Raw genomic sequence first — 16,953 nt, 5'->3', positions numbered from 1 at the left:
CACATCCATTTGTTCTCTAGGCTTCCTCAACTTGCTAATATCACTCCAAAACTTTGAAATATAATGAGTAAATGGTTGAGCAATCATCAAGCACAATATACAATAATGAAATTTAAACAATTTTAAGTTTGAAATAAATGATTAAATAGTTGAGCACTCTTAAATTATTTAGAAGTTTTTTTTAGTAACTTTTGAGTAACTGGTAGATATTAACCCTTTGACTGTTTTGGTCGTATATACGTATACGTCTTAAGAGCCACTGTTTCGGATGTATTAATACTCATAAATTCTAGCGGCTTCAAATCAAACAGGAGAAAGCTGGTAGGCCCACATGTGAGAGAATGGGTCTGTGTGGTCAGTGTGCACCACATAAAAAAAATCCTGCAGCACGCAGTGCATAATGAGAAAAAAAAACTGACCGTTTTTTGGATTAAAACGTCAACTTTGAGGTGTATTTTCGTATAGTATTTATCGTTGTATTCTCGTTTTCATGGTCTCACATGATAAAATGGAAAACATATTACAGAAACAGAGATGATTTTGATTAGTTTCACGATGAAAACGACCTTGAAATTGAGCTCAAAGTAGCGGAAATGATCGATTTTTACCAATGTTCAGGAGTAAGCAAATCACACCACACGTCCAATACACATCAACTAGGGAGTCTAATATTCTTTCACTAGTGCACTGATATTATTTATATAATTTTTACAATAATGCAGTAGTCTGCATAACAGTAAATTTTGTATTTTTTGTATGAATAAAAAATCAAAATAGAAAGCAATAGTAATATAAGAGGGGCCTAGAGATGTGACTAATGAACAGAGGATATGTTATTTTAGTGCCAAGAATGTCTACATTGTTTATTCTGGATCCTATTTTGAAATTGGCATCTTTTTTAATTTGTGTGAAATTGGCCAAATTGCCAATTTCTGACCACTTTATTGTGTAGTTCAAATCGGTAAATGGGCGGTTTCTTGCACTCAACTGATAGAAAAAATGGAGTTCTAAAGAAATGACTATGGGTTTGGTCAACTGGCACAACAGAATTGGCCAAAAACAGGGCTCAAAGTTGGCGAAATCGCTGATGCGTAATTGTTGCTGAGACCGCTAACTTTGCAAGAGCGTAATTCTCTGAGTTTTCGACCAAATTTCATACTTTTGGTGTCATTACCATCGGGAAAGGATTCTCTATCATTTCATAAGAAATGTTTTTCTTTTTTTTCCAAAAAATTTGCGACATTGAATGACAGGTTCAGAAAGGGGCTTGCGACAGTCAAAGGGTTAAGTAAAGTGTTTGTCTGGTTAATTCTGGGTGATTAGGTGAATTCTAAGTAGGGCCTTAAATTGATCTGCAGGCAGGGGCCCTTTAGTGTGTTCTGGCAATGAATTCCAGATCTTCAGGCCCTTTATTTGCATAGCATTTTTACATAGGGAGAGAGATGGATACAAGGGATATCGAAGAATGAGTTGTGCCTTGTATTATGCCTGTGTGATCTGTTGTAGTTATCAAGGAGTAGTCTGAGAGGAGAGTTAATATTTGAGTATAATGTTCTGTGTATGTAATAGGCACAATAATAAGTGTGGATGTTTTGAATATCAAGCAAGTTATGGCTCTTAAAAAGCAGTGGAGTGTGCTGTCTAGTGCAGGAATTGGTAATCAATCACACTGCAGCTTTTTGTTGGGTTATTAAAGGTTTAATGTGATTTGGTGTGGCTGAGCCTCATGCACAAATAAATACCATAGGTGAGGTAAAGGTAAAAGAGAGTGGTAAAGAGGGTAATGAGGGTCTACTGTATATTTCCTATACCTTTTACTCCTGTTCACCTAGCAGTAAACACGTTCATAGGTGATAGTCGACCAGTGTGGATCATATCTTAGCGGGCCTAAAGGATGGGAGGGTGAAGGATAATATACCTTACATAAGGCTAGGCTTTATAATAAGCTGATCTAGGATAACATAGCAATAAATTTAAAGGTGTAAAAAAATTAGTTCACCTTCCCTGTTCTTAAATATATTGTACTGATGTAAGGTATTTTATATAACAGTTAAAATTCTGAGTCCACTTTTTCTGACTGCAAAGCCTGGAATAAAAAATAACCCAAAAACCACCCTAACCATTGCTTCATATTATATCCTATAATATGCATGGAGTAATAAACAGAATACAGTAGGGCCTCGCTTTGCAATGTTTCACTTTATGGCATTCCACTAATACAGACATTTCAAATTACAGTGGTCCCTCGATAATCGTAAGGCTCGATAGTCGTAATTTTTGAAAATTGTAACGTTATTTTCATCAAAACATTGGCTCGCGAATCGTCGTTCGCCCGGGACGTGTACTCACGGCTCTGAGCTGCCTCGCCCTCCCTTCCCAGCCAGTGTGTCATTGTTTACCAGTGAGCAACGGTCCCCTCACTTGTTCATACGAAATATTTCATAATATTCCATTCATTTTAGTGCTTGCAACTGCTAAATAAGCTACCATGGCTCCAAAGAAAGCTCCTAATGCCAAGCCTTTGGTAAAGAAGGTGAGAAATACGATTGAATTTAAGAAAAACATCGTTGAACAATATGAAAGTAGCATACGTGTGGCTGAACTAGCCAGGATGTACAGTGGACCCCCGGTATTCGATGGCATCGGTATCCGATAAATCCGGTATTCGATGCATTTTAACGCAAAAATTTCGCCTCGGTATCTGATCGAAAACCCAGTATTCAATGCGATCTGTATGAGACGTGTCCACGTGAGGCCTGAACTACCCCGTGTGTGCCAGTGTTTACAAGCCAGGCAGTGTGCGCGCATCTAAGGATACATTCGGTACATTCCATATTATCACTGTTTTTGGTGCTTGTTTCTGCAAAATAAGTCACCATGGGCCCCAAGAAAGCTTCTAGTGCCAACCCTGTGGTAAAAAGGATGAGAATTAGTATAGAAATTAAGAAAGATTTTGAAGGGTTTGGGGCTAACCCTGAGAAGCCTATGCCAGTTGTGGAATCCATTGTGCCTACTTCAAAAATTAAGGAAATGTGTGTGCAAATTGGTTGAACTGCAAACCTTTATGGATGAAAATCACCCTAACACAGCTATTGCAAGCCGTGCTGGTGACTATTACAATTTATTAATTTTATTTATTTTTAAATAAAATAAATAAATTGTAATTTGAACATGATACAGTGAAGTACAATGACAATGTTATGGCCCATTTTAGACAAATCTTAAAGGAACAGCGACAGAGGTCCAGTGACGCTCAAGCTGGTCCTAGTGGCATTACAAGAAGAAGGGAAGTATCCCCGGAAAAGGACTTGCTACCTCAAGTCCTAATGGAAGGGGATTCCCCTTCTAAACAGTAACAACTTCAACACTCTCCCCTCCTCCCATCCCATCAATCATCACCAGATCTTCATTAAAGGTAAGTGTCAATTATTCTATTGTTATTGTTGTTATTGTAATTATTCTATTGCATTAAACTTAATATTTCATGTGGTAAAATTTTTTTTTCATACTTTTGGGTGTCTTGCATGGATTAATTTGATTTCCATTGTTTCTTATGGGGAAAATTTATTCGCTTTTCGATATTTTCGGTATTCGATGAGCTCTCGGGAACGGATTAATATTGAACACCGGGGGTCCACTGTATAACAAACCCCCATACAACCATAGCTTCCACTGTGGCCAAGAAAAAGGAAATCAAGGAAGCTGTTGTTGCAAAGGGGGTAAATATGCTGACAAAAATGAGATCACCAGTACTCGAAGATGTTGTGAAGTTATTATTGGTGTGGATAAATGAGAAACAATTAGCAGGAGACAGTCTTATGACGTCGATTATTTGTGAAAAAGCTAGACATTTGCATGACGATCTGGTAAAGAAATTGCCTGCAACAAGTACTGATATTTGTGAATTTAAGGCCAGCAAAGGTTGGTTTGAGAGATTTAAGAACTGTAGTGGCATACACAGTTTGATAAGGCATGGTGAGGCTGCCAGTTAGGACAAAATTGCAGCTACAAAATTTGTAAGTGAATTCAAGGAGTACATAGAGGCTGAAGGACTGAAACCTGACCAAGTGTTCAGTTGTGACGAAACAGGCCTCTTTTGGAAGAAAATGCCAAAGAGGACCTACATTACTCAGGAGGAAAAGGGACTGTCAGGACACAAGCCTATGAAAGACATGCTGATGCTCATGTTCTGTGCTAATGCTACTGGGGATTTCAAAGTGAAGCTGTTACTAGTGTACCAGTCTGAAAATCCCAGAGTGTTCAGGAAAAACAATGTTATGAAGAGTAAATTGTGTGTGTTTTGGAAATCTAATAATAAGGCATGGGTCACAAGGGAAATTTTCGTCGAGTGGCTCAATGAAGTGTTTGGCTCTAGTGTGAAGAATTACCTGCTGGAAAAGAAATTGGATCTCAAGTGCCTCCTAGTAATGGACAATGCACCTGCTCATCTTCCAAACTTGGATGACCTAATTCTGGAGGAGTTTGGGCTCATCACAGTAAAGTTCTTGCCCCTGAATACCACTCCTCTCCTCCAGCCCATGGACCAGTTTAAAAAACTCTACACCAAAGCAATGTTTCAAAGGTGGTTTAATGTGACCTCAGACACTCACTTTACCCTAAGAGATTTTTGGAAAGAACACCTCAGTATCCTCCACTGCATAAGCCTTATAGGTAAGGCTTGGGAGGGAGTGACTACCAGGACTTTAAACTCTGCTTGGAGAAAACTGTGGCCAGATTGTGTCCACAAGAGGGATTTTGAAGGGTTTGTGGCTGACCCTGATGAGCCTATGTCAGTTGTGTAATCTATTGTGGCATTAGGGAGTTCCATGGGGTTGGATGTGAGTATGGAGGATGTGGAAGAGTTGGTGGAGGACCACAACAAAGAGCTAACCACTGAGGAGCTGCAAGAGCTTCAGCAGGAACAGGAACAGATCGTAGCTCAGAATCTTGCTGCAGAGGTGGAGGAAGAGAGAGGGAAGAAGTTGCCTTCTTCAGAAGTTAAGGAGATTTTTGAAATGTGGGGTAGGATGGAAAGATTTATGGAGAAATATCACCCTGACAAGGCTGTTGCAAGCCATATCAACAACTTGTACAGTGACAAAGTCTTGGCCCATTTTAGGGAAGTTTTACAGAGACGCCAGAAACAGAGCTCTCTGGACACTTTTTTTGCAAGACAGGACTCCAATGACTCTCAAGCTGGTTCTAGTGGCATTAAGAAACAGAGAAGAGAAGTAACCCCAGAAAAGCACTTGGTACCTGAGGTGTTGATGGAAGGGGATTTCCCTTCCAAACAGTAACTAATCCAATCTCTCTCCTCCTCCAGTCTTCCATACACTAAGAAGAATCGCCAATAAAGGTAAGTGTTATGCTGTTAATGTTTCAATCATCATGTCCCATTGTATTGTTTATGTACTACATCTATATTTTATGTGAAAATTTTTTTTGTTTTAATACTTCTGGGTGTCAGGAACATTATTTTACATTATTTCTTATGGGGAAAATCGATTCGAAAATCGTCAATTTTGATAACAGTCACACTTCCAGGAACGGATTAATTACGAAAAATAAGGGACCACTGTATGACCAAAACTCGCTATACGGCTCCCCCATCTTTCTAATACGGTCACCAAAACTCGCTATACGGCTCCCTCATCTTTCTAATACGGTCACTCTGCCCCACCCAGTTTGTTTACATTCTCTGTGAGCAGTCTCCATTATGACTGGAAACTTTCCAAAATTTCATGGGTTTTAAAGCTATTGCATATTTTATATATACTCTGATAATTATACTTATGTGTACCTGTACCTAAATAAACTTACACACTGTGCTGGCATGGAGGTACACATTAAAATCACTAAGAGTGTCCCTCTAGTCTTAATGCCATAGTAATAATATGTACTAATAAGTAATAATAATCACTCTTGGGTACATTAAATGTCTTATTTTACATTAATATAGATATTTTCATTAATCCATCTATGATATTTTCTTCAAAATTATTTAAGAAATATGTTACATAGCATAAAAACATGATACATACACTCACAGTACAATAAATTTCACATAAATATGAGGTGTGGTAACCAGGCGGAGAGAAAACATTAGATTTTCTCTGGTCCAGCACCAGAGAAAACATGTATGAATCTGTGTTTGGCCCAGTCACTCCCCTTAACACATTCCGCCTTTGTTTACAATTCTCGGCATAAATTCTTCTCATTACTTCTCCCTTCGTTTATGATGGCATCTAAAAGTAGTTGTTAGAAACAATTAAACTCAATGAACAAGATATGTAGATGGTAATAATATGGCTCTGGGCCACATTAAATATCGTATAGCCATGTAGGTAGGTGTAGCTATGTAGCCCAGGCGGACCACATAGCTACATCTACCGGCTACCTACACCTGACTTCCTACAAATAAGTACATACTACTCACCTCTTGCCCTACATTAAGACTACAAATATTTTAAGGTAAATAATGAGTGTACTGTATCTGTATTTTATCTCTCTGGGCTGCTTTAGATATCGCATATAAAGTTTGGGATGGGGAGCCAGGGCTAACTACACCTGATATCAAGCAAATAAGTACGTACTAGTCACCTCTCGCCCTACATTAAGTCTACAAATATTTTAGCTAAGATAAAGATAAAGGTAAAGGTTTATTTATTTGTAAAGGTTACAATGTCTAATTACAATTTTGGTTTGCTAAGTACAAAGAAAGCCACTATCATGCCAGGGCATTTCAGGCAGACTAATCCTAATACATAGTAACTACTGAAAACTAGACAAGAAATATTACATAGTGACTACTTAAAACTAGACAAGAAATAATGATTAATTGTATTACAATCTTATTTAATCTTCATACTAATGCGAGGTAGTCAAGATGGAGGTTTATAAGTATAATAATCTTGAGGTTGTACATAATAAAAACAATATTAAATATAATGGTTCAGGCAGTAATATTTCATGGATTGGCAGAAGTTAAAAGCCTAGAGGTCAAATAATACAACTAATTAGCAGATGTTTTAGTTGATTTGTTTAATATTGAGAGATAAGATGATTTTTTAGCAAAGTCCTAAATTTATAAGTAGTCAGGGGATCCTTTACCAGTTCTGGTAGCGAGTTCTAGATCTTCGGGCTCTTTATATGCATAGCGTTTTTGCATAGTGCGAGACTGACACGAGGGATGTTGAAGAGTGCCTTATGCCTTGTATTATGACTGTGCATCCTGTTGTAACTGTCAAGTAGTACTTTAAGTGAAGGGTTTATAGTGGAATTTAATGTTCTGTATATGTAGTAGGCACAATAATATGAGTGTATGACTCGTATACGTATTTAGCAAGTTCGGTCTTTTGAAAAGTGGTGGGGTGTGCTGTCTAGCACAGGAGCTGGTAATCATCCGCACAGCAGCTTTTTGTTATTATTAACCCTTTCATGGTCCGTCCCGTAGATCTACGGCTGGTCGGTGAGTGTCCAAACCGTAGATCTATGCCAAAATTCTAGCGCCGTCAAATTTAGCGCGAAAGCGCTCATAGGCCTACATATGAGAGAATGGGTCTGCGCCGTGGGTGTGCGCCATAAACAAAAAATCTAGGCGCCTGCATAGCATTGTGGGAACGCCGGCTCAGTCACCCTTGTTCACCATGCCTCGTCGCAAGTCAGCTCTCACTCCCCGGAAAATTGGGACTCTCCTCTTCCTGTCTGATAGTTCTGACACTGATGGAAGTGGAAATGAAGACGAATTCTACGGCTTTGATAAGTTAGTGACCGAAAATAATAACCAGGATATCGATAATAGTGCAGAAAACCCCGACGATCCTCGACCTTCTACCTCTGGTGTGGGCACTCGTGACTCACCGTCGGGTGTTCCTAAACGTAAGAGAAAACTAATATTTTCCCGTGGCCTGGCCTCTGACTTCAGTAATGACGATGATTCTGACGTGGATTGTGATTTTATTGCGCTCGACGATCATTCGAGTAGTGATAGTGAGGAAACATATTCACCAGTGAAGCGTCGGTATGTTCGCCGCCGCATGCGCTCGGGTAGTGTACCCTATGCTGTGCCCAGGGGACGGAGTACATCCCGGAGTACATCCCGGAGTACATCCTGGAGTACATCCCGTGGCCCTACACCCGTTTTAGGTAGTGATAGTGAGGATGATGTGGCTACACTTGGCATGGATGGGCCACAGACATCAGTGGATAGTGTTAGTGGGGCTGGTGGTGGTAGTGGCACCGCCATGTGTGACTCGCTGTGCCACGTGGGAACCCACGCTGCTGACTCGTCAGTTCAAGGACAAAGCGGAGCGTCACCCACCAGCCCGCCACAACCACCCGTACAACCAGCCTATGATGTCCAGTATCCACCAGCAAACCGTATCTGGGATTGGCAGCAAAATCCCAATTTTGTTCCCAGCCCTCACCACTTTGATGACTCGCAAAGTGGAATTCTACCTACCTGTCCCCTTGGAACCACGGCCAATGAACTGGAATTCTTTGAATTATTCTTTGACCAGCCATTGATGGAAATTATTGTCAGGGAAAGTAATAAGTATTTTCAGTACACCATGGCAAATACGATCTTATCACCACAGTCAAGACTACACAGGTGGAAAGAGACGACTGTTGCAGAAATGTATTTGCTTTTTGCAACAATAATGCTTATGCCTCACGTCTATAAGCATAATATAAAAGCATACTGGTCCACAGATCGGCTAATTTGTACCCCATCCTTCAGTGAAATAATACCAGTGAACAGGTTTATCTTACTGTTACGTATGTTGCACTTCTCTGACAAAACCAGGCCTGACAGAAGTGACAGGTTATACAAGATTAGAAATGTTTTCATGTATCTCAAACAAAAGTTCAGGATATACTTTTATCCATTCAAGAATCTTGTAATTGACGAGTCTTTGATTTTGTTCAAAGGTAAACTGTCATTCAAGCAGTATATACCGAGCAAGAGGAACCGCTTTGGTATAAAATTGTTTGTACTCTGTGATTGTGACAGTGGCCTGGTGTTGGATATTGTTGTATACACGGGTAGTAAAACATTGAAAGATACCAAGATGTTATTGGGTATATCAGGTGACGTAGTGAGAAACATGATGGCACCTTATCTTGGTAAGGGCCATACATTATATACCGATAACTGGTACACAAGCCCATTACTCAGTGATTTCATGCGAGTGAACAAGACAGATGTGTGTGGCACAGTGCGTTCTAATCGTAAACATATGCCCAGGCTCAACGCAGGTGTTCGTGGTGATGATGTGCAGGTGTTTACTGCCAATGACATCATGGCATTACGGTGGCATGACAAACGAGATGTCACATTGTTGACAACCATTCACCATAATGAAATGCAAGACAGTGGCAAAGTTGATCGAGTGACTAATGAACGTATTCGAAAACCAGTGACAGTGATTGATTATACACAAAACATGCGCTTGGTTGACAAGTGTGACATGCAGATTGGTTTTGTTGACTGTGTTCGTAAGAGTTACAAGTGGTACATGAAACTTTTCTTCCATCTCATGGACATTTCAATGCTGAATGCATATAATATGTACCAAATAAAGACTGGTAACAGACCACCGTATGGTGAATTTTGTTTGTCTGTTGTCAGACAACTCATAATGAAGTACCAGGTAACAACACCTGCAATACAACATGGTCCTCGAATTCATCACAATATACCCAAGCGTTTGAGAAGAGAAGGTGATCATTTAATAATACAGCTTCCTTCAACTCAAAAGAAATTTGCTCAGAAGAGATGCATTGTCTGTGCACAAACAAAACGACGGCAACAAAGACGCAAAGACACTCGGTTTATGTGTGAGGAATGTAAGGTGCCTCTGTGCATGGTGCCTTGTTTCAAGGAGTTCCACAAGCTCCAGCAGTTCTAAAACCATGTCCAGTGATTGTAAATATGTAAATATATGATAGAACATTAGTATTATACAATATTTGTGCATGTTTATTGTAATAAACAACAGTGGTAAACAATAATATGATAATAACTTTAGTGCGGTTATTGTGTTCAATACAGTGAGTATATATATATCAATTATATACAGTATTGGTCTCTCAGGCCCCAAATGTTAGTAGGAATAGAAAAAAATTGGAAAAGAAAAGAAAAAACAACTAAAACAACAAAATAATATAATACGCGTATGTGGAATTCGTTGATGTTGCCGCCACCACATCATTTTCTACAAACTTCTTGGCACTGTATCTCGGTAAGTACTGATCAGATTCTAATTATTTTTGTTTTATTACCTTCACAAAAATATGCTCTTTAATTCTGTAAGAAAAAATAATTTTTTTTTTTTTCAAAATTTCTTGGACACTGGTGCGTGACTTCAGATTTTGGCCTTGGACCCTGAAAGGGTTAAAGGTTTAACCCTTTCAGGGTCGAGAGGCCATCTCCTAAACTTGTTCTCAGGGTCGAAAATTTTTCAGAAAAAAAAAATGATTTTTTCTTATGAAAAGATAGAGAATCTTTTCCTGATTGTAATGACACCAAAAGTATGAAATTTGATGGAAAACTTCCGGAATTATTCTCTTGCAAAGTTAGCGGTCTCGATGATGTTTACGCATCGGCGATTTCGCCGACTTTGAGCCCTATTTTTGGCCAATTCCAGTATACTAGTCTACAAAAATGATAACTATTTCGCTAGAACTCCATTTTTTCTATCGAATGAGTACAAGAAACCATCCATTTACCGATTTTAACTATCCAATAAAGTGGTCAGAAATTAGAAATTTTGCCAATTTCACACAAATTTCAAAAGATGCCAATTTCCAAATAGGGTCCAGAATAAACAAGACAGACATTCCTGGCACTAAAATAACATTTCTTCTGTTCATTAGTCACATCCCCAGGCCCCTCTTACATTTCTTTTGCTTTCCACTTTGAATTTTTATTCTCACCAAAAATAGATTTACTGTTATGCAGACTACTGCATTAGTGTAGAAATGGTATAGATAATATCAGCACACTTGTGAAAGAATATTAGACTCACCAGTTGACGTGTATTGGACACGTGACATGATTTGTTTACTTTTAAACTTTGGCAAAAATCGAACATTTCTGCTACTTTGAGCTCAATTTCAAGGTACTTTTCATTCTGAAACCAATCAAAATCATCTCAATTTCTGTAATGTCTTCCATTCTATAAAATGAGACCAGGAAAACTAGAATATAACCATAAATACCATAAGAAAATACAGTGCAAAGTCGTTATTTTAAACCAAAAACACGGTCAAAGATTTTATTTTCTCATTACGCACAGTGTGCTGCAGGATTTTTTTTTTATACTGTGCACACTGACCACATAGACCCATTCTTTCATATGCAGACCTACCAGCTTTTTCCCACTAGATTTGAAGGCGCTAGAATTTACACATACTAGTACGTCAATAACCCTGGTGCGTAAGCCATACTAGTACATCGGAAACCCTGAAAGGGTTAAGGTGGTTGGCTGTGGTTGAGCCCCAGGCACAAATACCATAGGTGAGGTAAGGATATACGTATTAAAGAGTGGTATAAGGTAAGGAGTCATGTAAGGAGTGTCGTTTGTGGTACATAGTATTGTATCTTGGAAAGGATGCCTACTGACTCGGAAATTTTCTTGGATATATGCTGGATGTGGGAATGAAATTTAAGATTACAGTCAAGGAGAAGACCTAGAAATTTACCCTCAGTGTGTATTTATCAATATATTAAGCTGGATATTAAAGGCTCTGTTGCCAAATAGCATGAAGTATGTTTTGTCTATGTTGAGAGTGAGTTTGTTGGTCATCATCCAAGTAGTATATATTTTTAGCAGCTCGTTGTTTACAGTGTTTCTAAGCACAGCTGGGTTGGAATGGGAGTAGACATATAGGACAAATAGGACTGGTTTAAGGAGTTGGAATGTACTGTGTATATATATGACTTTTTATTGTTTTTAATGCCTAGTTCTACTGTTAGCTTAATATATGTTAGTGTAAACTTGTTGTCTGGAATTTATATGAAAAAATGGCAAATAGGACTGGTTTAAGGAGTTGGAATGTACTGTGTATATATATGACTTTTTATTGTTTTTAATGCCTAGTTCTACTGTTAGCTTAATATATGTTAGTGTAAACTTGTTGTCTGGAATTTATATGCATTTATAATTGGAAAAAATGGCGCTCTGCTTTCCGGCGGTACCCTGGAACCTAACCTGCCATATAAGTGGGGCCCTACTGTACTTCAATACTGCAATAATTATATAATTATTATTATTATTAAGTGTTAAACCTTAAGGGTCACACAGTGGTGAGTATATGATAAAAAATGAGAATTTCCTGTAATAAAGATAAATTATACTGACTACCATAAAAAATATACACACATTACAGTGGAACCCTGGTTTTTGTCCGGTCCGGTTATTGTACAATTCAGCTTTCAACCACTTTTTTTAAGTAAGCCACCATGGGACCAAAGAAAGTTCTGAGTAAAGAAGGGGAGAAACATGATAGAATTCAAGAAAGAACTCATAGAAAAATATGGAAGTGGTGTACATGTGGCTGAGCTCGCCAGGATGTATGGGAGGTCCACATTAACAATCAGTTCCATCCTGGCAAAGAAAAAAGAAATCAATGAAGCTGATGTTGTGAAATGGGTAAGTGTGCTAACGAAACAGAGATCGCAAACAATTAAAGATGTTGAGTTATTGTTGGTATGGATCAACCAAAAACAGTTAGTGGGAGATAGTGTTGTGGAGGCGATAATTTGCAAAAAGGCAAGGCAGTTACATGCAGATCTCGTAAAGAAGACCCCTGGAACGAGCATTGCTGTTAGTGAATTTAAGGCCAGCAAAGGTTGGTTTGACAGATTCAAGAAGTGAAGTGGCATACACAGTGTGGTAAGGCATGGCGAGGCTGCAAATTCGGACAAATATGGGGCCGAAGAATTCGTTGATGAATTCAAGGAGTACATAGAGGCTGAAAGATTCCTCCCCCAACAAGTCTTCAATTGTGATGAAACACGCCTCTTTTGGAAGAAAATGCCAAGAGGACCTACATCACACAGGAGGAAAAGGCACTGCCAGGACACAAGCCTATGAAGGATAGGCTAACTCTTTTGTTCTGTGGTAATGCTAGTGGGAATTTCACAGTGAAGCTTTTATTGGTGCATCACTCTGAAAATCCCCAAGTGTTCAAGAAAAACAACGTCATCAAGAGTAAATTGTGTGATGTGGAAGGCTAACAATAAGGCATGGGTCACGAGGCAAATTTTCACTGAGTGGGTCAATGAAGTGTTTGGCCCGAGTGTGAAGAAATACCTCCTGGAAAATAAACTGCCACTCAAGTGCCTCCTGGTAATGGACAATGTTCCTGCTCATCTTCAAGTCTTAGAGGACCAATTGTTGGGGAAGTTTAGTCTCATCACAGTGAAGTTCTTATTCCTCACAAACAGAACACAAAGAGTAGTAGTCAACAGAGTAAAGTCTGAGGCAGCTATGGTGAAAAGCTCTGTTCCACAAGGCACAATACTCGCTCACATCTTGTATCCATCCTGGATGGATAATGAGAACCTTCAAAACTAGGGATACCAAGCCCATGATGACACTCTTCAGGTCGCTTGTTCTATCTAGGCTGGAATATTGCTGCACACTAACAGCACCTTTCGAGGCAGGTGAAATTGCTGACCTAGAAAATGTGCAGAGAACCTTCACGGCGCGCGCATAACGGAGATAAAACACCTCAATTACTGGGAGCGCTTGAAGTTCCTGAACCTGTATTCCCTGGAGTGCAGACGGGAGAGATACATGATTATATACACCTGGAAAATCCTAGAGGGACTAGTACTAAACTTGCACACGAAAATCACTCACAACGAAAGCAAAAGACTCGACAGACGATGCAACATCCCCCCAATGAAAAGCAGGGGTGTCACTGTAGTGATACTGCTCCTGTGGGGAGCAGCAGCAGGATAATTCTGCACCACCTCTCGGGGCCCTTAACAACAACAACAGCTTGGTTTGTGTCATGGGCACCAACACATGGTGTGTGATTCTCTTCTCTTATATCCATATATTAGTGATGCAGATTACATGGTGAGTTTAAATATGTAGCCTGTAGTTATAACTTTTCTCCTGACATATGCAAGAAATCACCATCCCTGTAGAAGCAGTTATTAGATGTACTAGTCATTATATTTTGTTGTTGCGGAAGTACTATGAAGATTCTATGTTCAATAAAGCCTAGAGATAAGGCCTGTGTTTCTATCACAACAGTCACTAGCAAATTAAGAGACAATACAATAAGTGTCAGGGGCCCGAGACTGTTCAACTGCCTCCCAGCATACATAAGGAGGATTACCAATAGACCCCTGGCTGTCTTCAAGCAGGCACTGGACAAGCACCTAAAGTCAGTACCTGACCAGCCGGGCTGTGGCTTGTACGTTGGATTGCGTGCAGCCAGTAGTAACAGAATGGTTGATCAGGCTCTGATCCACCATGAGGCCTGGTCACAGACCGAGCCGCGGGGGCGTTGACCCCCGGAACTCTCTCCAGGTAAACTCCTCTCGCCCAGCCCATGGACCAGCAGGTCATTTCAAACTTTAAAAAACTCCACACCAAAGCAATGTTTCAAGGGTGCTCTGAAGTGACCTCGGACACTGAATTAACCCTAAGAGAGTTCTGGAGGAATCACTTCAATATCCTCAATTGTATAAGCCTTATAGATAAAGCTTGGCAGGGAGTGACTTCCAGGACGATTAATTCTTCTTGGAGGAAATTGAGGCCAGAATGTGTCCAAGGGAAGGATTTTGAAGGGTTTGAGGCGGACCCTGACAACCCTACGCCTGTTGTGGAATCTATTGTGTCTTTGGGGAAGTCCATGGGGTTGGAGGTGAGTGGCCAGGATGTGGAAGAGTGGTGGATGACTACAGGGAAGAGCTAACCACTGAAGAGCTGCAAGACCTTTATCTGGAACAGCAAAAGACCTTAGCTGAGGAAATTGCTTCAGAGGAGGAGGAAGAGAGGGGGAAGAATGTGCCTTCTTCAGTGATTAAGGACATTTGTGCAAAGTGGAGTGAGGTGCAAAGCTCTGTGGAGAAATATCACCCTAATAAAGCTGTTGCAAACTGTCTCAGCAACATATTCAATGAAAATGCCGTGTCCCACTTTAGGTAAATCTTAAAGAGATGCCAGAAACAGGCCTCTCTGGACAGATTTTTTGTGCAACAGGGGTCCAGTAACTCTCAAGCTGGTCCTAGTGCCAGTAAAAGACAAAGAAGTGAAGTAACTCCAGATAGGGCTTTGATATCTGAAGTCCTTATGGAGAGGGGATTCCCTTCCAAACAATAACCTCTCCTCTCTCTCCACTCCTCGCCATATCCCATACGCCAACAAAAGTCTTCAATAAAGGTAAAAATGATGCTAAATGTTCATTTATACATTTCATTAGTCATTTATATTTATTTTTCATTGTTTTCTGTATGTAAAACTATAGTTATTCTCTATAAAATATATTTTTTGTTAATATTTTTGGGTGTCTGGAATGGATTAATTGGATTTATATTATTTCTTATTGGAAATATTACTTCAGTTTTCGTACAAATCAGTTTTCGGCCGACCTTCTGGAACAGATTAAAGATGAAAACCAGGGTTCCACTGTACTGCAAAAGTAATATGTAATAAAGAATAGTTTGTTGAAGCTACTGTTATAAAGATTAAGAATAATAGTGTATATGACACATTTCTTACCGTACAGTTTCTTTGAGTAGCAATATTAGCCTGGAAGGGTATGGTGTGGCAGCGGCTCTGAACGGTGAAGTAGAATTCAGAGCCATCACCAGCACCCACAGAATGCATCCCATGTAAAGTTATCCTGGTGATAATCAAGGGTGTCTCCGGAGGAAGGCGCCCACCAGCACGAACCACGTGTTCATAGTAGCCAACATACCGACTCTAAACATGGGAATATGTTTAATCGATTAATTGTAAATACCATATGATAATTATTACCAAATATTTTACCACATTTTAGTACTCACTGGAGGTATTCCCAATGATATTATCCTAAATAAACTAGATGTATTTTGATCACCATGTGATCTGAGAAAGATATCCCTGTAACTCATAAGCTTAGCCCCCTCTACCTCAAAACAGTTAGTTTAATATCTTTACTATGCACCCCATACCCATCCACACGAAAGAAATAGCACAGATTTTACAAGCGCCATTTCTGTGACATAGTTGTGTCAGTAGCACTAACTGTGACCTTACTGGCTCATTCCACAACCCCAGAAGCTTTCATGGTACGTACTCCATTTGACTGAATGTACAGCAATGCATGCAACCATATGACCTGTCTTTGTAATACTTATTTGTGCTTTATAGTTATCTGTTTACAATAATGTTTTATCACTGATTTCATCATTGCTTAGTTAATCTTAAGTTAATTTTAAGCCAGCCCGTAATGCTATGCATGTAAGTGGCTTTGGCATGCTGCTCTTACCTGTATTTTTTGTACCTCTGTATGTATGCTCAAATTACTAAATAAATAAATAAATAAATAAATAAATAAATAAAGGATTTAAGTGGGTATAAGTAATAAGTAACATTAAGTGAGGAACATCGCTCGCATCTATGAGAACGAAATGTGGAAAGACATAAGCTATATTATTATTATGCATTATTTATTATGTATTATTATAATAACCAATTTAAGCACAAAAACTGAAACTGTCATACAATGCTCCAAAAAGGGATGTGCAAAAGTGGAAATAACAATAACAAGTGTACTTTAGCATGATACATGTTTGTACAAAGGAGTGTAATAATTTGGTGAACATGCCAAAAGCCCCTTTATATGCAAAGCATTTCAGGCAAACTTAGACTAACTTAAGATTAATAAGGCAATAACAGTGCAGTAATTTTACATATGGTCTTTAGGTGAATTACAATGAAT

General features: G+C 39.2%; 1 protein-coding gene across 2 annotated transcripts in view; it reads right to left on the bottom strand.

The window, feature by feature from the left end:
• LOC128695977 (phosphatidylinositol 3,4,5-trisphosphate 3-phosphatase TPTE2) overlaps positions 1 to 16,953 on the bottom strand; it is a 602,430-nt gene that overhangs the window by 87,498 nt on the left and 497,979 nt on the right. For both annotated transcript variants that reach the window (XM_070093099.1, XM_070093098.1), the window contains one exon: positions 15,747 to 15,950. In XM_070093099.1, the coding sequence (XP_069949200.1) occupies positions 15,747 to 15,950 (204 nt within the window). The remainder of the gene's footprint in view (positions 1 to 15,746; positions 15,951 to 16,953) is intronic.

Source organism: Cherax quadricarinatus, chromosome 41, assembly GCF_038502225.1.
Source record: "Cherax quadricarinatus isolate ZL_2023a chromosome 41, ASM3850222v1, whole genome shotgun sequence".
NCBI classification, from domain to species: Eukaryota; Metazoa; Arthropoda; class Malacostraca; order Decapoda; family Parastacidae; genus Cherax; species Cherax quadricarinatus.
This window is presented reverse-complemented; position numbering and strand designations above follow the sequence as displayed.